The sequence below is a fragment of the Thamnophis elegans genome, chromosome 8 (genome assembly GCF_009769535.1).
Source record: "Thamnophis elegans isolate rThaEle1 chromosome 8, rThaEle1.pri, whole genome shotgun sequence".
Classification (NCBI taxonomy): Eukaryota; Metazoa; Chordata; class Lepidosauria; order Squamata; family Colubridae; genus Thamnophis; species Thamnophis elegans.
In genome coordinates, this window is record NC_045548.1 from 39,843,554 (window position 1) to 39,868,532 (window position 24,979).

The 24,979-nt window shown below is 41.7% G+C and overlaps 1 protein-coding gene across 1 annotated transcript in view; it reads left to right on the forward strand.

Moving 5' to 3' along the window:
• The first annotated feature begins 12,200 nt into the window (after positions 1-12,200).
• The window catches only part of LOC116512463 (transmembrane protein 68-like), a 20,846-nt gene continuing 8,067 nt past the window's right edge, over positions 12,201-24,979 (forward strand). Inside the window, exons 1-3 of the mRNA XM_032222949.1 lie at positions 12,201-12,492; positions 15,912-16,076; positions 16,240-16,433. Coding sequence (XP_032078840.1) covers positions 12,201-12,492; positions 15,912-16,076; positions 16,240-16,433 — 651 coding nt within the window. The remainder of the gene's footprint in view (positions 12,493-15,911; positions 16,077-16,239; positions 16,434-24,979) is intronic.

Consider the following 24,979-nt stretch of genomic DNA (forward strand, 5'->3'; position numbering starts at 1 on the left):
AATTGGTTTTATTCAAGTTGAGGATAACCTGTTTAAACAAATAAGAGATCAAAGCTTAATGCATATAAAGAGGATATATAATGTATTAATACAGATGGATTCGGAAACAGAATTAGTTAAAGATTGTATGATAAAATGGGCTCAAAATATTGAGGAACCAATAATGTTGGATACATGGGAAAGAATCTGGGTAAGAAATGTGAAATTTACACAAGCTCAAAATCTGAGAGAAAATTTTTACAAGATGTTCTATAGATGGCATTTAGATCCTAAAAAGTTGGCTTCTATGTATCCGAATGTACAGCCTAAATGTGGAGGTGTGGTTCTCTCGATGCTACATATTATCATATATGGTGGACTTGCCAAAAGGTTAAGGCATTTTGGATAAAAATATGGTGGGTCATGCAAAATGTTTTTAAAAGAAGGATAAAGTTTAGTCCTCAGTTATTTTTACTAGGTATATGTACTGACTTTACAGTGGTAGAGACCAATTTGACTTTGCACCTGATAACTGCAGCAAGACTGTTGGTGGCGCAATATTGGAAGAAGGAAGACTTGCCTACAATCCAAGAATGGACATTGAAAGTAACAAACTTAGCTGAAATGGCTAAAATATCGGCATATCTCAAAGATCATTCAAATGAGAGATATAAACGAGACTGGAAAAAATGGATTGACTATATACAAAATAAATACGGGACTAAGAAATTCCAGTTAGCCTATGCTTAAGATCAGAAATGATTTAAACTGTTAAAAGTTAGTTCAGTAAGAAGAAGCTAAGGTCAATCTAGAATGTCATTAATTTCTTTATTTCCTTTTCTCAATAGATTTTAGACTGTGTTAGTTAAAAATCCATACCGGGTACGGGTTCTGGGAAGTCGGGGGGGGGAAGGAGGAGGGGGGGTGGGGGGGTGGAGGGAGGGAGGGGTACACACAACAAAAAAAAATTGTACTTCAATGTTTTAATGATTGACAAATGACATATTTGTGTTTTTTTTAAAGAAAAATAAAAAGTTCTGTTTAAAAAAAGAAAGCCGCTGAGAGGTCAAGGAGGACCAGGATGGAGGAATGTCCTCCATCTCTGGCTCTCCAGAGATCATCGGTCAATGCGACCAAAGCGGTTTCTGTGCTGTAACCGGGTCTGAAGCCTGACTGGAAGGGGTCGAGATAGTTTGCTTCCTCCAAGGACCGTTGGAGCTGAAAGGCCACCACCTTCTCAACAACCTTCCCAAGGAAGGGAAGGTTGGAGACTGGGCGATAGTTATTAAGAACAGCTGGATCCAAAGATGGCTTCTTTAGGAGGGGTCTCACCACCGCCGCTTTCAGTGCGGCGGGGAAGTTCCCCTCCCGAAGAGAGGCGGTCACAACCGCCTGGATCCAGCCTCGCGTCACCTCACTGCTGTTAGTAACCAGCCATGAGGGACACGGGTCCAGTACACAGGTGGAGGCACTTACAGCCCTCATGGCCTTGTCCACATCCCCGGGGGTAACATCCTGAAACTCAATCCAGAGATGTTCCACCTGATCCTCTTGTGCCTCGGCTGGAACTGCGGGGATGGAGTCCAAGTCCGACCGAAACCGAGCAATTTTGTCCGCTAAGAATTGGGCATAATCCTCAGCTCTGCCCTGCAAGGGTTCCCCCGCTTCCCTTTTATTTAATAGGGAGCGGGTTATCTTAAACAGGGCGGCTGGGCGGGACTCAGCGGACGCAACCAAGGTGGCTATATGAGATCTTTTCGCTGCCCTAAGTGCCCTGGTGTATTCCTTGGTGCAGGTGGTTACCATTGCTCGGTTCGATTCGGACTTATCGGACCTCCATCGGTGCTCTAGGCATCTCCTCCGGCGCTTCATCTCCCGGAGTTCCTCGGTGAACCAAGGAGGTCTCCGGGATCCGCCGCCTCGGAGGGGCCGTAGTGGCGCAATCCGGTCGAGGGCCTCTGATGCTGCCGAATGCCAAGCAGCAACCAGAGTCTCTACCGGACTGTGGGCGAAAGTATCAGGAATGACCCCAAGCTCCGTCTGGAACCTTAGCAGTTCCATAAGTCGCCTGGGGCGGAACCACCTGGTCGGTTCCTCCTCCCTACAGTGGGGGTTTGGTCTCCGGAAGTCGAGCCTCAGTAGGCAGTGGTCTGACCACGACAGGGGTATGATGTCGTTACCCCTCAGACCAAGGTCATAAATCCACTGCTCCGAGAGAAATACGAGGTCGAGCATGTGACCCGCCGAGTGGGTTGGGCCCCGAATTACTTGGGTCAAGCCCATGGCTGTCATGGAAGCCATGAACTCCTCCGCCCCATCAGAGTTTTCACCGAGCGAAGGCAAATTAAAGTCCCCCAGGACCATCAACCTAGGGAACTCAATTGCCAGCTCGGCTACCGACTCGAGGAGCGAGGGGAGGGCTGCTGCAACGCTGTTGGGAGGCAGGTACGTTAACAGCAGACCCACTTGACCCTTGAGGTCCAACTTTATCAGCAGAGACTCACACCCGACAAGCTCCGGAGCAGGGACCCTACGAGGAACTAACGACTCCTGGATAACAACGGCCACACCCCCACCCCTTCCCCACCCCTTCCCTGCACTCGGCTGGTGCAGCACCTGAAATCCTTCTGGGCACAGTTCTACAAGGGGGACTCCTCCCTCTGGGCCCAGCCAGGTTTCAGTAATACATGCCAGGTCTGCCCTCTCGTCTAAAATTAAGTCCCGGACGAGAGGAGCTTTATGTACCACAGACCTGGCATTTAGCGACAGCAGCCTGAGTCCAGGGTCCTGATTACTTGCGCCATCTGGTCTCGGAGTGGGACTCATAGGGCCGCTATATCTCTGTGATATAGCGAACCCTCCTTCCCCGGTAATGGCCTGCCCTAAAGTCCCCGCCGTATCTGCCCCTCCCTGTTACGACCGTAATACCCCGACCCTCTCCCGTGTCTCTAGTCCCCTCAACCACCCCCATGGCCCCCGCTTCTCCCGGCAGGTCCTCCGAATCAGACATACTCATTCACTCACCCAAACAGTCCCCACAGGAAAGTTAAAACATATAAAATACAATGATAATAAATGATAAAAGTGGGATCATTCACTCAACCACATACAATCCCATGCACTCATCATACCAGATAAAAAATTGCGCGGTTGAGCAGTTGTGCGAATTGGTGAAGGCAGGATCTTAGGAATTGGCCTTCTCATTAACAAAGTCTAGTGGGAGTCCAATAGAAAACTGTATATGGTCCAGAAAAGTATATGGCCAGAAAGAAGTACCAACAATGGCCACTGGAGGGAGTCCAAGTTCTTGGCACACTGCCTCTCTGATGTAATAGTGCTTGATGATAATAAAGGTATTTGATGTTCCAGAAAAATACCAGTAATGGCCACTAGAGGGAGTCCGATTTCCCGGCCAACACAGCACTCCTGAGGCAGTGATGATTGCAATGGTAGCAGCTGCTGGTAATGGCTGCCGCAGGGAGCCCGTAATTGAATTCTTACAGCTTTGCTTCTAAACCAAGCAGGCAGGTGGTCAAGCCGTTCAAAGTCCTGCAGAAACAGCGGCAAGATCGTAATAAAACGCCGCTTCAAAGTACAGGAAGGGATATCAGCGAAGCTGTAGCGGAGACAGGAAACCAGTTCCTCTGCCTCCCAGTCCCAGTCCCAGTCCAGTCCAAACATCTCTCCTGGACCTCCCACCCCCTCTTTGGGGCATAAACCAGCCCCACGATGTTGTTCAGTCAGTGAGGGGGTTCGGCACTCTTCCAAATAGCGGGGCCAAAGCCTCCGCCTCTCGCACAGAGCCGTCGCCGCCGCTTCCAGCTGTTTAAAAAGGCCGATGCAGAAAGCCACGCCAGGGGGGATATCGTCGTTGCGGAGCTGTTCCTGGAGCCGCTCAGAGGCGGCCCCCTCCCTAAACAACCACCTCCCTGGGAGGGCTGAAGGCTGGCGCCCAAAAGGAACCCCTCCGTTACCATGTTAGGGGTCCTGGGCGCCGCGGTTAGTGTCTTCTTTTTCTTAGGCATTCGGAGCGGCGGAGTTCGGCAGCCATTCTATCCTCACGCATGCGCATTAAAACCTCCCTCACAATGAAAGTTAGGCAAAAGTTAAGTAAGAAGTGCTTTTTTTTTTTTTTGAGTTAAGATATATCAATTGGAAAGAGTTCAAACAAAATAAATCTTTCAAAGTATTTGGTTTCTTTTCTTTTTCAAATAAAAAACCAAGTTTAAAATTTTATTTGAGTGAGTTTGTCATTTCTATGCTTCCTCCTTTCTGTCCAAAAATTGATTCAAATAAATAGCTTGGGGGGGGGGTGCAGTTTCAACCCTCCATTTTTTCTTTCTTTCTTTCCTTCTTTCTTTCTTTCTTTCTTTCTTTTTTCTTTCTTTCTTTTTGGAAAAACCCCCGATCTGACCCTCAATATTATTTATATTTTCAAGATTTCTTTGCCTTTTCCAGGTTTAGTTTATGTTTTCTGCCGCACATGGCGGCACTGCACAGGGTGAAACAGCCACTGTTGCCGCGATCTCCTGTGGGAGTCTTCAGGTGGGCGGCGCAGCCGCCGGTGCCAGCGGGGTGGCGTGCGTGGTGGGAAGGCGGCCGTCCAGCCTGCTCTTCCCGGCAGCGGCTGCTCCTGCTCCTCCCTCCCTTCACGCGGCCTCCTGCCTCTCTCCTGGCCAGAGCAGCGCCGCGCCCTGCCAAGAGCCACCGCTGGGCAGCTTCATGTGAGTGAGTAACTCCGGCGGTGGGAATCGGGAGGCTTCGGGTGGGCAGCGCTTCCCTTGCGAAGGCCATCCAAGAAGCGCCGCTTTGGGGGGTCTCCCCACTTACCATCAGAGTGGCAGGGCAGGGAGAGATCGGATCCAGCCCCCTTCCCTGCCTGGGCAGGCAGGCGGCGTGGAGGAAGGCGAGCAAGAGGAGGCGCCCAGGTTGCCGTCGCTGCCCCGCGCCTGTCTCGGTGCCTGCCTGTCAAAGTGGTGACGCGGAGCAGCCAAGCGCCGATTGGGGGGGGGACGCCGGGCAAGGGAAGGCAGGGGTGAAGGAGCTGTCTCTAGCTCTGCTGGTGCCAACCCGGCCCTCCCCACTTCAGAGAGAGAGCGGGACACCCGCTGCCCAGTGCCCACCCCGGCGGAGAAGGCAATTGGGGCTTTGGGCTGGCGGGCACCGTGCAACAAAACCTCCCCCCTCTCCTGTCAGTTCGCAGGTGGGAGGGTGCGGACACACCTATCTTGCCAGCCCTGGCATGGGCCAGCAGGGTTCTCTGTGTGTGCTATTGTGGGTCTAAGGTAGCAACCACACCAGCCTCCAACTTGCAGGCTTGCCAGTCCAAGCTGAGTCCCAGCCGTGTTGCTGATTGTGGGGCAGTTTTGCCAAGGTGGTTGTGAGAATGGCATTCATAGGGAAAACTGGCTTCACCTGTTACAGCAGTGATGGGGAAATCTTTTGGGCTCAAACATTCAGAAAATGTTTAATTTCACTCTCCTGGTGTGTGTGTGTGTGTGTGTGTGTGTGTGCGTGTGTGTGTGTTGCACACATACAGACATCCTTGACCAAAGAGAAACATTTCTTTTTCAAATTCATTCATTAAAAAAGAATACACTTCAATCATATGTGGTGTTAAGTGTTGCACAAAGAAACAACACAGGAAAGGCAAGAAGGGAGGGAGGGAGGAAAGGGGAAGACAGGGAAAGAGCAGAAAGACAGAGAAGGTGAAGGTAGATGGGCAGAAGGAATGAAGAAGGAAGAAATAGGAAGGAGGGAAGGTGAAAGGATGGAAGGAGGAAGGAACAGAAGTGAAGAGGAAGAGAGAAATGGAAAGAGCAGAAAGACAGAGAAGGTAGATAGGCAAAAGAAATGAAGCTGAAAGAATGGAAGGAGGAAGGAAGAGAAAAGGAGGAAGGGAGTGAGTGAGGAAAGAAGAGAGGATGGAAGGAGAAAGGAAGGAAGAGAGGGAAAGAGCAGAAGACGGATAAGGTGAAGGTAGATAAGCAATTGGAATGAAGGAATAAGTGAGGTGTCTCGAGGAGGGGGAAAACATTTAGTGACAAAAGTTACAATGGCATTGAAAAAAATGACTGATGACCATTTTTCACATTTAGCGACCGTTGCGACCATTTTTCACACTTAGCGACCGTTGCAGCATCCTCATGGTCACATGGTCAAAATTTTGTTTGGCAACAGATTCGTATTTATGCTCTTTACCAATCTGAAAATCTGGTCACCTTAGCCACCACAGGCATCCATGAACAAGTGCCATTGAGCTGGCAATGCTCACCGCAGCCACAAACACCCCATCCCCAAAATTACAAAAAAGATTAGGAGTGTCAAACAAACCCTTGGAGCTGGAGCTGGCACATGGGATACTTAGATCTGGCCTGTGGAACCACCCTGGAAACAGCAAAAACAAAGCTTGGGACACCTGTATGGGTCCCCGCCAAGCTCCATTTTTGCTGTCAGGGATGTTGCAGGAGGCCATCACAACTGGAAACAGAGCTTGGTACCCTGTTTTCTCTTGCAGAGCACTCGAGCCACCGCTGGCATCCCCAACTTGAGTGACTAGATGGTAGTATAATCCTTGGTTTACTTACAGCATAACTTCTGTTCTGTGGCTTCATGTTGATAACAGAAACAGTGGTACACAGGCCAATTCTTCAAGCCATGCCCAAACTGTCCTGTCAAGATGTACTCTTGGGAAAAGGGGTCAACGTTATTTAGTACTACAAAACTCAACATCAACAAAATATTGTGGAAGAGGAACACATGAATATTTCATCCAACCAAATAAATAATCTCCCCACTAAATCAAGACTATCAGAAAGAAGATCAAAGTAATAGAAAGGCCACACCTAAACATTTACTAAGAAATCAGGGACAAGTTACACATATTCCTTTTTCAACATTGTGTAACCTATGTTGGTTTTCACACCCACTAATTGTTGGGCAGTGTTGGGTAAGTGATCACCGGCAACTAAGTTGGGTTCACGTGAACAGACCAACTTGCCTTTGTAGATACCAACCATAGCCATTTTCAACTTCTGAAGATGGTAGTCACAGTTGCCATAGAAGTGTCAGGACATTTCTTTTTTTTTTTAAAGTTTTTTAATTTTTAATTTAAAACAAATACAACATCCTTCTTTACATGCTATAGAAAGTGTATCAGTTGGTTACAAATAGACTTTTGCGCATCTCTTCCACAGTCAAGAAACATAGTTCATGTTAGCTCAAGCATTTTAACTCAAATATTCATACATGTCACCATCATCATATATCCATTTTCATTTGACTATAATTATTATTAAAAAAAAAAGATAATGGTAATAATAATTTTTGTTTCTTAAACAATACATGCCCACACCAGTGGGGAAAGAAAAAATCGAAGAAAAAGAAAAAAAAAGACAAAAAGAACAAAACAAAGAACAAAAGAAAAAAAAAGAGGTAACACAGGTATATATCAAAAAAAAAAGTATATCAGCTGGTTACAACATGTTTTGGTGCATCTCTTCCATTAATTCATATTATAATTAATTCATATCATAATTCATATTAATTCAAATATCTTAACTCATATGTTTACCATATTGACATCATTATACCTCCACTTTTAGTTGACTACAGTTATTTAAATATCCTTCATCCTTAACTATGCCAAAGATTTAATCCATAACCACATGCTGACATCTCATTTACTTGTTTGTAAAATCCTCTATTAACATCAAATCCTCATATCCTGTTTTAGCTGAACATCCATAATATTTAATACCAAAAATTCCATCTTTCATGCAATGTAGTTTATTATCATTCTCCCTTTTTTATGTAATTATATCGTATATCGTAGCATTTTCCCCATATTAGTTAACATTTAACTGTATATATTTTATTTTATTTTTTAATAGTAACAATTATTGTGATTAATAACCTTTGTATATGGTCCAAAAATATTTCCAACCTTCCCTTCTCATATCCAATTATTATTTATCATGTCAACTCCACATTATATACATTACTATCAATATCAATTATTATTCAGCTATATCTATTACAAATAAGAGTAATTAGATTTAGCTAGTTTCAAATTGTATTCTTCCATCTATCAGCCTATGTCTCTCCAATAACAAAACCTTCTCAATCCTATTGGCATTCGTAGAACAGATTTACCAAATGTTTTTATAAGCAAGTCCAAACAGGGATATCTTCGCACCTTTTTACTCAGGATGCCTCTGATGAAATAATAACGTTGTCCCAGGCTTGTTAAACTTTTCAATTTGTTTTTAATTCTCAAGGGTGGAATTAAAAATTCTGCAAATGATGTTTCATAAAGTGTAGATTCTTTAATGCTTCTCATTCCTCCTGCGCTCTGTCTTTTAAAATAAATCTTCTGTATGGCTGCATCTCTTTGTTCCTCCGAAATAACCCAGATGCCCTGCATGTCAGCAAGTTGAGAGGCTTCATTTCTCACATTCTTCGTTTGTATTTCAGGAACATTCAAACATTCAATGTTCTAACTTTATTCTTCATATTTTAATATGAAATGGTCCAATTTTTTTTCAAATCTTTCATATGAGTCAAACAACTTTTGAAATGCAGAAAAAAACATTTGAAACGAACTTTTCGGAGTATGTATCGATGCCATGTTGTGACGCAGTCTAAAATATTTGCAAGTAAAAACACGCTGGGAGCTGTGCGATCTTATCTGATCTTAGACCAACGCAGTCAAGCAATAAAAGTGTCAGATCATAAAAAGCCAATTTATAGTAAGTTAATTTACAGCCCACTTAAAGAGAGTCAGAGAAAGTATTAAAGTAGATCTTTGAAACATCTAAGAAATAGGGTAACCACCGGCTATAAATCCATTAAAAAAAAAAACCAATTCGCCGCTAGATTCTTCTGTTCTTTGGTTTCAATTAGCTTAGATTTTAGTGCGGACCATCTCTCTTTGAGTAATAAAATCAGCTTACCAGTTGAAATCACTTCTACCATTCTTAGGGGCTACCTGCAGTTTCGGTTAGCATACAGCTAATCCAGAAGGAGTTGGCAAAAGGGGTTGAATTCCGAGCCCCCCCCCCCCCCGGAGACCTGCGAACGTCTCTGAAGTCACTGGATCTCCCCAAACCTTCACTGTCTCTTCGGGACAGCTAGGATCGAAAATGACCCGTCCAAATTCCTTCGGAATAGGGGAATTTCAGGAATGGCCTGAAACTCCGTCTTCTCACTGCTAAGCCCCGCCTTCTTCCATGTCAGGACATTTCTTGTCTCAACCACAGTCGTTAAACCCTGATATTCAACACTTCTTCTTTTCTGTAACCTAACTCCATACATTACTCATTGCTGTAAAAAGGCTACGAACTCTGAATCAGTGAAGATATTGCCTTATTCATTATAAGTTGCTATAGGAGTTTAACACCCTCTGGAGCTCTCACGTTTTGGTTTGGTCCCTGCAGAATGAGTTTTTATTCCTGCTAGAATTAGTTGGATCTTGTTCCTGTTTTCCTTCTTGAGCTGTGTGATTGGTCTGGTACACATTGGACCCACCTGAAACTTTCTGAAGGTGTTTCATTAGCCATCTCCTTTTCTTCTCATTTGCCCTTTTGCCCCAACAGAGGAACAAGGGTTAATGGAACTGTGTTATTCCTGGGAAATTGTCATAGGAGCAGATAGAGTCACTTTTCATATCACTTGGGCCAATATGGTCTAAACTGTGCTCTTTATAAGGTAGATGTGAAACTTCCAAGGAAAACTTTGGAAGTTCGATGATAAGCTATGTTTTGAGATTGCCTATGACCACTTATGACAGATTATAGGACTATGAATATGGCTAAGTTGTAGATCGCAGCTAAGGAAGTTTAGAGTTATCTGTGAATGTATTTTTCTCTTTTTCTCTCTCTGTCATATCCTTCTAAAGGGAAATCCAGTTTTGTAATGGGTATGAATCATCGAAATGTGACTAGAACAAACCATAGATCTGTGACTTATAACATATTACACTTCAGAAGGGGGCATATTCAAACTTTTAATGAGGCCTTAAAGTCACCTGCATAAATGGCAGCATTCTAACCAATCCCCTATCCAGTCACTGAATATGTTGGGAAAACACTCAAAAGGAACTCAGTGCACATTAAGGTATTCTCCATCCAACTTTGCAATAGCAGAATTCTATCTTGCCTCTGTTGCCATTTTTATGCTTCCTGATAGATTATTCAACTTGGCTGCTGTGTAAAGGAATTGGTGCAGCTTCAGAGTTCCACTTAGTAGCAATTTGCCAATTTGAACAATGACATATGGAGGAGAAATAGGAAAGGCTCCAATCAATCTGTCTCGGCTGAACCAAGTGGAATGTCAGTCTCAGCAGGATATCAAACCAGGAGACACCTGAGGCTGATTAAACACAGGAACCATGAGAACAGTTAGAGAAGACTTAATTCTCATTTCTTAAGCTGCTTGTTCTTCAGTTAAAGATCAATGTTAGTTGGCATTGGCTAAAAGGATGCTTAATTCTAGGTCGTGATTTATTTCAATTGAGTTTGTTCTCACTCCACCCTCTGAAGGAGGAGAACATAACATTTGTTCATTTAAAAAGTTACTACATCAGAGTAAAACTGATTTTCCAAGCAAGCTGTTTGAAAGAGGTAAAATTCATCTTCTTTTATTGAATGAAAAGGATTGGAGGGGGCTTTCTATTTTTCTACTTTTAATCAATAATGTTCTGATTGTTAATAAGCTTGGGACTTCTCCATTAATGTTTTGATACTGAATTGAGAATAATTTTATTGCAGAAATGTTGGCTGATGAAAGGTTTTTAATATATAACTTGTATGCTTGTTTTGAAGGAAATTCAGTTGAATTGCCCATTTTCAGCAATACTTCTAAGTGACTTAGGGCATCAGATGAAGTGCTGTAGAATCATTTTGCAGAAAACTAAAGATTATTCCAGGATTTTATGACTTTTCTGAAGATGCTCCTCAAATATCTGAAAATCTGAAATATTACTGCTATTTTCCTTCCATATACAGGCAAAGCCAAGAGGAGAGACTGATAGTGATACCAGTTGTCAGAGTACGTGGAATACTCTATTGCTTCTATCTGACTTCTGCTAGAAGCTCTTTGAGCAGGTTAGCTTACAGAAAACAAAGAGAGGAAATATTCATTGTGTCAGCAGATAAGAGAGTTTCTTAGATTCTGAAACAAGCTATTCTTTCTCTTATTGGGTATTACTCTGTTACTAGTGAAAATCTTTAAATGAAGCCTGTATCAAGCATTTATATTGAACTGTTAAAGGAGTGGTGTCATTTCTTATGAAATATAAGCTGTAGAATGTCGAGTCAGAAAGATGCTTTTTCAAGGAGCAACTGGACTTTCTAGTTTTTCTTTCAAGACTTTTCATTTCTCATCCAACAAGCTTCTTCAGCTCTGTAGAATGTCATGTTTATAACCAATGCTCATTTTTAAAGGAGTTTTATTAAGTGGAAGAAAAACACTTGCTATGTTTAAAGGAGCACAATGGAAGTTCTTTGGAAAAATATGTGATGTACTTTTCTTCTCTGTGACAGAACTGCAAGAGGAGCATTTTGAAAGTCTTGGTGATGATGGTCTTGAAGTTAATTTGCCAAAAGTTTAGAAGATTAATGTTTTCAAATATAACTAGTGCCTTTGCTCTCTTCATCCCAATCAGCCTGCAGATGAAACAGCTGTAGCCTTGAAAATGCCAATCAATATTAACCAGGTGTTAGAAGAGGGAAAAGGAAAGTGGGGTTGTTGCAAAGAATATGCACTTGATTCCTTTTTAATAAAAATAAAGGACATTGAAGTTTAAGGAAAATAATGGATATCACAGAGGAAGAAATACTGTCTAGAATTGTCCTGTGTACACCAACAAATTGTTTCTAAAATCAAGAATCCCTCCTAAATAGACATCTTTGGCTGGTCATTTAAACCTTTTCTTTCTTGGTTGGTTAAGAAAAGGCCTCTTAACAATCCCAGTAATGTTTGATTAAAATGATCAATAATCAGATTGATTGTACTAAGCTTTGTTTTTTTAACCATCTCTCAGCCCAACCTTCTCCAAAAGGCTATTTGAAAGTGTCATTATCTTGTATACAATGTAAGCTGATATTCTGCTTGTTCTCCCAGAGCTCATAATAAAGTCTGCTTGTATCTTTATTTTTCTTTTCCAGAAAGAAATACTTTATTTGTGAGTGGATTTCTATTTATATAGTCTGATTTCAAACATGACTGAGGAAAATATATATTATACCTTAGGAAATGAATTTACCATCTGGTCAACTTACGTTTTGGAAGGATGTGCAGGTTTTATCATATATCCCTTAACTTTGATAGTAATTCTGATAATTTTATATTATCCTATTTTGTTTGCATTTTTTCTAATGTATGTAAACAGTGCAATATTTTTTGTATGGAAAATAGTTGGCAATCTGCCAGATGATGTTGATAGCAAGGAATGGGACAAGCCAAAGAAATGTTTGGCACTGGCAGCTAATTGGTATGGAAAAATACTACACAGTAAGTACATCTTAATTTATTCTTTGGGCAGGGATGAGGAACTTACTATCACTCTAGGCATCATTCTTGTGGTCAACCATAATGAGCAGTCATGTCCATCTTGGAGCTGCAACTGAATCTAATAGAATTTGAATGGAAAACAGAATGTAAAGTGTCAATTTATTTATAGTTCATTTGTGTTAAAATGCTTCAGCAACTAGTCAAGAAACTCCCTTATTTCTGTGGCTGAAAAACTGAATGAAGAAGGAGTTGACTTAATCCTTTGGTCAGCAGAGTAATTTCAGGCATATTTTGTAAAATTAAAAAGACAAACTTTATATATAACCATAGACCAGTAGAAATATTTGGGCACATAACGTACATGTTGGGATCATTATATTCCTAAAAATAACTTAAAAATGTATAATTTTCATATTTAGTGGTACAAAACATCAAAAAGTAAATATGAGAGGACAAAGAGGGCCACAGGAATGGATCTCAAATCTTGGGAAACAATAGTACAGTCCGACAGAGTCCTTGGTCGCTGCTTGGAACAGAGCGGCAGCTGGGGCTCTTGATCGGATTGCGCCTTTGCGGCCTCTCCGCAGCAGTGGATCCAGGAGGGCCCTTGGTTTACCGAGGAATTCCAGGAGATGAAGCACCAAAAGAGATTCCCAGAGCGATGCTGGAGGGCCAGTAAATCCGAATCTGACCCAACACAATTAAGAGCCTTTATTAGGACTTATCTTGTGGCGATTCGGGCGGCTAAATGTTTGCAATTCTCCGCTCTCATTGCGTCCTCAGAATCATGCCCGGCCACCCTGTTTAGGATAACCCGCTCCCTCCTGAAAGGGAGGGATGCAGGTGAACCCTTGCAGGGAAGAACCGAGGAATTTGTTCAGTTTCTGTCGGACAAAGTCGCTCAGATTCGGATGGACCTGGACTCCACTTGGACAGTACCTGCTGAGATGTCGAGAGTGGGCCTTGATCGGATTTTTTGGAGCGAGTTCCAGTTTGCTACTCCTGAGGAAGTGGACAAGGCCATGGGAGCTGTAAGTACCTCCACCTGTTTACTGGACCCATGTCCCTCCTGGCTGGTTTCGACCAGCAGGGAGGTCACACGAGGCTGGCTCCAGAGGATTGTTAATACCTCTCTTCAGGAAGGATCCTTCCCGCTGCCCCTAAAGGATGTGGTGGTAACACCCCTCCTTAAGAAGCCTTCTCTGGATCCAGCTATTTTCAACAACTACCATCCAGTCTCCAACCTCCCTTTTGTAGGGAAGGTTGTTGAGAAGGTGGTGGCCTTTCAGCTCTGACGGACCTTGGATGAAGCTGATTATCTAGATCCCTTTCAGTCGGGTTTCAGGCCTGGTTACTCCACTGAAACTGCTTTGGTCGCGCTGACTGATGATATCTGGCAGGCCAGGGATAGAGGACATTTCTCTATCCTGGTGCTCCTTGACCTCTCAGCGTCCTTTGATACCATCGACCATGGTATCCTTCTGCGATGACTGGGAGAGGTGGGAGTGGGAGGCACTGTGTTACGGTGGTTCTCCTCTTACCTCTCAGATAGGTCGCAGTCGGTGTTGGTTGGAGGACAGAAGTCGACCTCTAGGCCCCTAAAATATGGGGTGCCTCAGGGCTCGGTCCTGTCCCCCCTCCTATTTAACATCTACATGAAGCCGCTGGGTGAGATCATTCGTCGGCACGGGATCAAATATCATCAATATGCGGATGACACCCAGTTGTATCTGTCTGCCCCATGCCAACTCAGCGAAGCGGTAGAAGTGATGTGCCAGTGCCTGGAGGCTGTTAGGATCTGGATAAACAAGCTGGCACTCAATCCAGACAAGACCGAGTGGCTATTGATGTTGCCCCCCAAGAACAGACCATATATTTCATCTCTTAGCCTGGGGGGGCGAAACCCTTCACCCCTCAGAGAGGGTCCGCAACTTGGGTATCCTCCTGGATCCTCAGCTGACATTAGAATACCATCTGTCGGCTGTGACCAGGGGGGCTTTTGCCCAGGTTCGCCTGGTGCACCAGTTGCGGCTCTACCTGGACTGGGAGGCACTTCAAATGGTCACTCATGCTCTCATCATCTCTAGGCTTGATTACTGTAATGCACTTTACTTGGGGCTGCCCCTGAAGAGTGTTTGGAGACTACAATTGGTCCAAAATGCAGCCACGTGAGCGATATCGGGTGTACCTAGGTACACCCATGTTACACCTATCCTCCGTGAGCTGCACTGGCTTCCCATTGGTCTCCGAACGCGCTTCAAGGTGCTGGTCGTTACCTTTAAAGCCCTACATGGCTTAGGACCTGGATACCTACGGGACCGCCTCCTGCCACATACCTCCCAACGACCTATAAGTTCTCACAGATTAGGCCTCCTTCGGGTACCGTTGACCAGGCAATGCCAGTTGGCGACTACTCGGGGGAGGTCTTTTTCTGTAGCTGCCCCGGCCCTTTGGAATGATCTCCCTGCAGAGATCCGGACACTCCCACTCTCTTGGCCTTCCGTAAAGCCACTAAAACCTGGCTGTTCCGGCAGGCCTGGGGCTGTTGACCCCAAAATATGATCCAGCCCCACTTGGAATGGAGTGCATGGTGTGTTTTTAAATCTATCTTTTCTTTCCTTCTCTTTCTTTTGATTTATTTGTATTGTTAGCCGCCTGGAGACCTACGGGAATGGGTGGCATATAAATGTTATTAAACTTTAAACTTTACACACCAGTGTTCTCTCCTGTGGGATAAGGACCAAGCCCAGTATGCCTGGGTGTATTCAGAAGCTGTGTCCTCTCCCCATCCCATTATTCCGAGGAGGCTCAGGGTCCCTTCCTAGCGATCCAGTTAATAATTTCTGTAGTCACTTAATGATCACAACTAGGAGAGTTAGGATTATTGTCATTGAGCGAATGTTCAGTAACTGTTTAAAAGCTGATGCATTTACATTTTATACTAACCCATCATTTATCATGGTTTTGACATGTCACAATAAAGACATCATACATTTTATATGTCTGTTAATAATTCTGGAAAAAGTAAGCAGAATACCAAAATTGCCATTTAAAAATGTTTTACGATAGTCAAACTGTCCTAAGATTGTATTGAGATATTTAAGATAAGAGATAAGCTTTTATGTCAGTTTAATTGATAAGAATCTAAGTGACTTAGATTCGTGAAATTAAAAGAAATATGTAGGGTCACAAAGGTAATAATACCCAAACCTCAGGAGGTTCTGATTGATGTTGATGTTCTGATTGATCAATGTGACAGCCTGTTGTTCCAGAAGTGACATATGATTTTAAATATTTAGCTTCACAAGGAAGCTAATAAAGGTAAGAAAAAAGTGATTTCTCTATACAATCTTCTTTTCTTCCAGAGGAGACCCTTGTGAAACAATATTGAAGCCTTTTCATTTTTCCACCATAAACAGGTTATGAGGTTTCTGGAGTAGAAAATATACCAAAAGAACCAGTGATATTTGTTTATTACCATGGAGCCTTAACAATCGACCTATTTCTTTTTATCTATAAGATGTATATACTTACTGGGAAATTCATGTATTCTGTGGCGGATCATGCTATTTTTTATCTACCAGGTAAAAAAAAACCGCCTATATGTTTAGTTTTAATTATTTTCAAAAGATATTGATTCAGTGACCTTGGAAGTCCAACTTTTCTTCTTTAAACTCTTGGCTGAATTATCATCGTCTTGCATCTTTACATGCAAGAACTGAATGATTTTTTGGTCTGCTTTTGCAGGACTAAATCGGTTCTTTGCACTCCACTACTTTGTTAATCCTACAAGAGAAAAGAGTGTAGACATTCTGAAGCAAGGGCACCACTTGACAGTTGCACCAGGAGGACTGCGAGAGCAGAACTATGGAAATAACCATTACAAACTAATATGGGGGAAACGGAAAGGATTTGCTCATACAGCCATAAATGCAAAAGTGGTGAGCCATTTGTCATTACATCCTTTTCCTAGTGTTGCTGTTAATTGCAATATGGATTTGTAAATGCTATGCCTCCATTTTATATTATATATTTATATTTTTCCTATATGCAAATGACATGCAACCACCAAACAGATTTTACAGGGTTCGGTCCTGTCCCCCCTCCTGTTTAACATCTACAGGAAGCCACTGGGTGAGATCATTCAACGGCACGGGATAAAATACCATCAATATGCGGACGACACTCAGTTGTATCTGTCCGCCCTGTGCCAACTCAGTGAAGCGGTCGATATGATGTGCCAGTGCCTGGAGGCTGTCAGGGTCTGGATGGGGGTTAACAAGCTTGTGCTCAATCCAGACAAGACCGAGTGGCTGTTGTGTTTCCCTCCCAAAAATTTGGTTAGTATTCCATCACTCAGGCTGGGGGGTGAAATTTTACACCCCTCAGACAGGGCTCGCAACTTGGGAGTCCTCCTGGATCCACAGCTGACTTTAGAACATCTGTCGGCTGTGACCAGGGAGGCATTTGCCCAGGTTTGCCTGGTGCACCAGTTGCGTCCCTACCTGAACCGGGAGGCACTCGCAACAGTCACTCACGCCCTCATGACCTCAAGACTGGACTACTGCAATACGCTCTACATGGGGCAGCCCTTGAAGAGCATTTGGAGACTTCAACTGGTCCAGAATGCATGAGCGATTGTGGGTGTACCTCGATACACCCACGTTACACCTATCCTCCGTGAGCTGAACTGGCTACCTATTGGTCTCCAGATACGCTTCAAGGTGCTAGTTATCACTTATAAAGCCCTTCATGGTATTGGACCTGGGTACTTGAGAGACCGCCTGCTGCCAATTACCTCCCAAAGACCCATTAGATCGCACAGGGTCGGCCTCCTCCGGGTTCCATCTACTAGCCAATGCCATCTGGCTACAACCCGGGGGAGGGCCTTCTCTGTTGCAGCTCCGGCCCTTTGGAATGAATTCCCCACGGAGATTCGGACCCTCGCCTCTCTCCCTGCTTTCCGAAAAGCCGTTAAAACCTGGCTGTGTCGGCAGGCCTGGGGTTGACAGGTGTGGTTGTTGGTCATTTTAAATGTCTATTTGTACTTGTATGTTTCCCTTTCCCGTTTAAGTTGTTCGCCGCCCTGAGTCCCTTTTTGGGAATAGGGCGGCATATAAATAAAATAAAACTTAAACTTAAAACTTAAACTTAAACTTTACAGACCAGGCATTTGTAAATCTATTCTCTGTAATGCTTCAAAAATTTAGCTTCTATTATTCATATTTGCCCCTTTCATATAATATTTATGGATTTTTTTAAATTGGTGACATTTTTCATTAATATAGTATTTCCCTATTCTAATTGCAATATTATTTTCTCTTCTAATTGGGTGAGCCCAGCTAAGAGGGAGGGTTGTTAGATACTAAGAAAGAAAATAGGCTCCACCAAGTCCGTCCATTTCAGGTACAAATCTTTTTATTTCCATTTCATTCTATACAATCACATGTTTACTGTGCAACCGAGGCATATAACATTGGGTAATAAACACAGCCCTCACTTTTATAGAAAATGCCCCCTACAATACAAACCCAATATACCGCCTTAGCCCACCATACACCCTCTTTCATCCCCCTCCAACTTTCATTCTTCCTTCTCTCATACCCCTCTACACCTACTTCCCCTCCCCCTCTATCTAACCCTATCACTCCCTCTCTTAATCCATTCCCTCCCTTCCTTCTCCTCCTCCTCTCTCTCACCCTCTCTACTCTCCTTCTTCTTTCATTCAGCTCCTCCCTTCGGTATACTTCTATTACTTTCCAATATATTCAGTTTGTTCTGTTTTGACACTAACATTAAAAAAACCACAGTATACAAGTGCAAACATGCTTTAAAATTTAACACATATTATATTTCCCCCCTCCCCCCCTCCCCCTAGATCCCCGCCTCCCTTCCCTCCCCCCGACTTCCCAGAGCCCATACATGGTATAACTTTTTGACAATCACAGTCTAAAATATCTCTACATTGAACTCAGCTTCTTGCTGTTACCCAAATTTTTAACAATTTAAGTTATTACTAATTTTAAGCATAAGCTATCTGGAATTTCCTAGTCCCGTATTTGCTTTGTATATAATCAATCCATTTTTTCCAGTCTCGTTTATACCTCTCATTTGAATGTTCTTTAAGATATGCTGAAATTTTTGCCATTTCGGCTAAGTTTGTAACCTTCAAAGTCCATTCTTGAATTGTAGGCAGGTCTTTCTTCTTCCAGTATTGCGCCACCAAGAGTCTTGCTGCCGTTATTAAGTACAGAACCAAATTAATCTCTACTGCTACAAAGTCAATACATATACCTAGTAAAAACAGTTTGGGAGTGAATTTTATCCTTTTTTTGAAGATATTTTGCAGGATCCACCAAATTTTTATCCAAAATGCCTTAACATTACGACATGTCCACCATATATGAAAATACGTAGCATCAAAAGAACCACATCTCCAACATTTAGGCTGAACATTTGAATACATAGAAGCAAGCTTTTTGGGATCTAAGTGCCATCTATAAAACATCTTATAAAAATTTTCTCTCAAATTTTGTGCTTGTGTAAATTTTACATTTCTTACCCATATTTTTTCCCATGTGTCCAGCATTATAGGTTCTTCAATATTCTGAGCCCATTTTATCATGCAATCTTTAACCATTTCGGTTTCTGAGTCCATCTGTACTAATACATTATATATCCTCTTTATGTGCATTAAACTTTGATCTCTTATTTGTTTAAACAAGTTATCCTCAGCTATTACAAAGCCTATTTTTTGGTCTATTTTCCACCTGGCCTGTAGTTGGCCATACTGAAACCACGTTTGAACTACCTTCTCTTTTTTAAGTACCTCTAAGGATTTTAATTGCAACACCCCTCTTTCTGTAATAAGGAGTTGTCTATAAGTGGTTCTATCGTGTTTTTGTTCTATATTCATATTTTCAATTGCATGTCTAGGAATTGCCCACATGGGCAATTTATCATTTAGTTTATGTTGATATTTTTTCCAAACCCGCAATAAGGCATTTCTTAAGATGTGATTTTTGAAATTCTTATCCAGTTTTTTGTTAAATAACAAGTAAGCATGCCAACCATATACCAAATCATGTCCCTCAATATTCAATATTCTGTCATTGGTTAAATGGATCCAATCACTAATTGCAGATAAAGCCACTGCATCATAATATAATTTTAAATTTGGTAATTTCAATCCTCCTCTTTCACGTACATATTGCATTATTTTCATCTTAACCCTCGGCTTCTTTCCTGCCCATACAAATTTGTTGATACCCTTCTGCCATTCTAAAAGATTCACATCTCTTTTGAGTATTGGTAACATTTGAAACAAAAATAAAAATTTTGGTAAAATATTCATTTTCACTGCCGCTATCCTTCCCAACAAAGATAAATGCAGTTTCTCCCACCTTTTCATCTCCATTTGTATACTATGCCAGAGTGGTTCATAATTATGCTTGTATAATTTCCCATTTGAAGTTAAAATATTAACTCCAAGATATTTGACTTTTTTAACAACCTCACATCCTAACATCACTCCCAATTCTCCCTTCTGTTTGGTATTCATATTCGTTGCTAATATTTTGGTTTTTCCTAAATTGATTTTAAATCCAGAGACTTGACCATATTGATTAATCGTATTCATTAAAACCTTACTGGATTCCTGCGGTTGTTTCAATATTATGAACAAGTCGTCCGCAAAAGCGCGGACTCTGTATTCTTGCTGTCTGATCTTGATCCCTTTTAAAGCATCCAAGGCCCGTATCTTATTCAGCAATACTTCCAAAGTTATAATAAACAATAGTGGGGACAAAGGACAACCCTGTCTTGTACCTTTTTCTATTTGAAAGGAATCTGTTAAACTTCCATTAACTATAATTTGGGCTTTTTGCTGCTGATATATTGCACCAATTGACCTTAAAAAGCCATCTCCTATCTGCATTTTTTGCAGTATCTTCAACAAGAATTGCCAATTGACTCGATCAAAGGCTTTCGCAGCGTCCAAAAATATGAATGCGGCAGGGATTTGATTATTCTTTCCCAAGTATTCTAAAGCATTAATAATTAACCTGCCATTGCTCTTCATCTGTCTGCCCTGTATAAAACCTGTTTGGTCAGTATGTATCAGTTGTTGGATAACCACCATTAACCTATTTGCTAATATTTTGGTAAAAATTTTATAATCTACATTAAGTAATGAAATAGGTCTATAATTTTTCGGCTGAATAAGATCTTGGTCTTCTTTGGGTATCAACAATATGAACGCTGTCTTCCATGAAGGGGGCACTTTACCTTCCGATTGAATTTTATTAAATAATTCTCTAAGAGGTTCTACCATTTCTAACTGTAAGTTTTTATAGTAAACGGCTGTTAAGCCATCTGTACCTGGTGCTTTCCCTAGCTTTAATTGTTTGATTACCTGCAGGATTTCCCCAGAGGTTATTGGTTGGTTCAACCTATACCTATGTTCTTCGCTAACTAGGGGGATTTTCTCTTTATCTAAGTATTTATTTATATCTAAGTCCCTAATTTTGTCCCCTTTATACAACTCTGTAAAAAATTCTTGAAATCCCTTTTGGATCTCTTCCTGCTGAAACACTTCCTTCCCTCTGTAACACAATTTGGATACATTTCGAATTTTCCTTTTTTTCCTGATCTGATAAGCCAACCACCTACCAGGTTTATTTGCATTGCAGAAAGTATTATGTTTAGCATATAATAAACTGGTGGCTACCTGGTCAGAGATCAGCATATCAAATTGAGATTTTAATATGGAAATTGCTTCTTTAGTCTTTGTATCACCTGGGTTCAATATTAATTCCTGTTCTTTCCCTTTAATTTCCTCTTCCAATTCTTTACGTTTTTGCCCTTGTTTATGTCTATGTATTTTGTTTATATTTATCAACACTCCTCTCATATAGGCTTTGCTTGCATCCCATACATATTCCATAGGTGTACCCTTATTCATGTTAAAAACAAAGTATTCAGATAACAATTTTTTACAATCATTAACATACTTTTCATATCTGAATAAATTTTCATTCAGCCTCCAGGACCTTCTAGCCTGAACTACCCTTCCCAGCTCCATCCAAACTGGGTTATGATCCGAAAGGACTCTGGCCGTAATCTTTGTCTTCTTCACCCTAGAAAGTAAATCATTAGTAATTAATATAAAGTCGATCCTTGAAAAAGATTGATGTCTGTCGGAGAAGAAGGTAAAGTCATATTCTTCTGCATGCCTTTCACGCCAAACGTCTCGCAGTTCAAAGTCGTCCATCATGTCAAAAAAGGATTTGGGTAGTTTAGCTCGGAATTTAGTATTCGGGCGAGATGTCTTCTTATCTCTTTTGGTGTCAATCACGCCATTCCAATCACCCAATAGTATGCACGACTTAAAGTCCCACTGTACTAATTTAGCATGGAGATTTCTATAAAATCCATCTTGTTGTTGATTAGGAGCATAGATTCCCAAAAGCAATGTCTTTTTCCCTTCTAAGATTAAATCTAATGCGATATATCTTCCAAAGGGATCTGCTTCGATTAGCTCAGCTTTAATGTCTTTCCTTAAGTATACTACTATACCATTTTTTTTTTCCGTAGCAGAGGTCACAAAATGTTGACCAAGTTTGGGATTGAACAGATATTTTTGATCAGTTATTTTGATATGAGTTTCCTGCAAACAAATTATATCGTTCTTAGATTGTTTAAGATAATGAAATATTTTCTTTCTCTTCTGTGGGGAGTTCAGTCCATTAACATTCCATGTCAAAATCTTAGTTGTCATTTTTGGTTGCCTGAAGCTTTTTTAGAGCCTCCCGCATGGCCTGTCTCACCTTGGGTCTAGCTCCTCCCACAGCTTCTGAGCTTGTTGCTGTAGCTCCTTGTTCAATGGCCGAAGATTGTAAAGATTGTTGCGTTATGCCTTGTTTTTCTGTTTGTCTGGTGGTCATATGGTTAGATCTTTGTTCCTTGACCCCTTGCCCTTCTGGGAGGGGGAGATGATACGTTTTGTCTGGTGATTGTGTAGTTTGCTGTTTCTCTTGTCCTGCTCGTGGTTTTTCTCCATATCCCGATGGTTCAGAGTGCCCCACTTTCAAAATCTTATGATAGAAATCTCGAGCTTTCCATACAGAGTTGAGACGATATCTTTGCTTATCAAATGTAACTATGATGCCAAACGGGGCATCCCATCTGTACTGTATCTGGCGCTTTCTGAGCTCTTCCACCAAAAAAGCATAATCTCTTCTGGCTCTTAGCATTTGAGGTGGTATCTCTTTCAAAACCATCAAATCCTGTCCGCCAATTTGAAGCTTGGTATTGTAGGACTCTTGTAATATCTTATTTCTGGATTCTCTTGTAACAAAATATATTACCACGTCTCAGGGGAGTTGCTTTTGTTTTGCCGCCCAGGAGTTGACGCGAAAAATTTTATCAATCTGCCAATCAAAATTGGATCCCGGTCTTCCCACCAGACAGTCAAAGGCCTCAGAAAACATCTGCTTTAAGTTCTCCTGTCTCTCTTCGCGCAGCCCCCTAACTCTTAATGCAAGTTCCATCTGGTTATACTGTATCATAATCATTTGTTTTTCAGCATTTTCAACTTTTTGTTTCACCTCTTCGGTTTTAGATGTCAAATTAGTTTTAGCTTCATTGAGAGTTTCTAAGTTCTCTTCCATCCCAGAAATATATTCTGTCAGTACGTTTACAATTCCCAACATATCATCATTCATTTTGGTAATCTTGGTATCAAATTTATCATATGAGACTTTTATCTCATTGCTTATCTCTTTCCTTATTTCATCTCTGAACTCTCTGAGAGCTTCCAGATTCTGTTCCCTTGATTCTCTAAACATTTCCAACAAAAATTCTTTTGTTAATACGTCTCCACTAGGGGGCATAGAAGGTGGGGGCTGTGACTTTGTGCCAGGTATGGGAGAGACAGATTTAGGAAGTAATTTCGCAGGATTCGACTTGGAAGCCCTAATATCTTTGCTTCAAGCACTTAACAAACCACTATGCCGAGAAGAGAAAAAAGGAAAAAAAAATTCTCCCTTTTTTGCCAAGAATTTTATGGAGGATTTCAAAGGGCTGGCATTACGCCAAAACAGTTCAACAAAACAAAACAAAAAACAGAGAAAAGCCCTGTTCGGAATGTCTCTGTGTCAACAAAGGGCCTTTGAGAACTTTTAATTAGATAACGAAGAGTCTTCAAAGGGATTAAGGCTGATTAAAAAGGCTGCCGGAATGTACCATCATTGCAAATACAAAGGCTGGAGAATCGCCATCTTAAAAAATTTTTTAAAACTGAAGCTTGAGTCTTCCTAAAAAAACAGACGTAAAGTTCTCAAATATGAGCTCTGCTTGTATTAATTTCATAAGAAAAAAAATAATTTCAATAATTTGTCCTAAGGGGGGGTTCTTGGCCTTGTGCCGTTAATACAGCAAACAGATCTGGCCGGAGATGACTCAGCTTAAAAAAAAAACAACCCCCCCCCCTCGTTTGCAGCAGAAAAAAAAAAGCTACAAACTGCAAGGAAAAGTTCTTACCAGCTGAGACGCTCACTACAATCTTCTTATCTGAAGTTTGAGTTATCTAAAGGGTGTTTAATTAGATAACGAACCAGAAATCTGGGAGCGGCTCAATTAAGCCGCTGCCGACGGCCAAGTTCCTCCCCGGAAGCCCAAGTCCGTCCATTTCAGTGGGAGAATACTTTAAGCTGATTGGCTGATTTGTCTGACAGCTCCCTGTAGAAGGGCAAGCTGTCAGACAGTCAGCCCTGGATCTGTATATAGTTTGCTGAGTAAAGGGCTGTGGTTGTCACTAAAGCCTGAGTCCTGTCTCTTCCATTCATCCTATATAACATTATGCTTAATAAAGTTTTAATTTAAGTTTAATTTTAGTTTTAAGAAATTTATACACAAAACAACTCCATTTCTCTCTTTTTTTTTGCTACAATAAATTTTCATAAAGCTTTTTTACATTTAAACCTACATTGATTATTTTTATAAATAATTCAACTACTTGAATATTTCTAATGCTTTCATCCTCCTATTTTTTGCACAACAACTACTCTAAGAGAGAGTGACAGGACAAAGTCACCCGGCCAGCTTTCATTTATTCCACAGCGTGTCAGAGTTCCAAATAGCATCCAAAACTAAATCAGAATCCAAAGCGAAGTATTGCTCCAAGTTCCAATTTATTAAGAGAGCCATGTTGGCACATCTGGGAAAAACCGAATCTGAAGGCTTCCCGGTTTTACCACCCAGTTGAAAGTTCAAGATCTTGTCCCCACACCTACAAGTCCATTACATGGTCCAATCTTCCAATGCCATGCTGCAGCTTCCACCCATTCAGTTCCGGTCAGGTGCAGAGGTGCAGAGAAAAAGGATGACCTTGCCTTTCTAGAAAGAATTTTGTTATGGCTACATACCATGTAACCCCATACAATTTACCCTCTCATTTTCCCACAACAGAAAATGCATAGTAGAATAA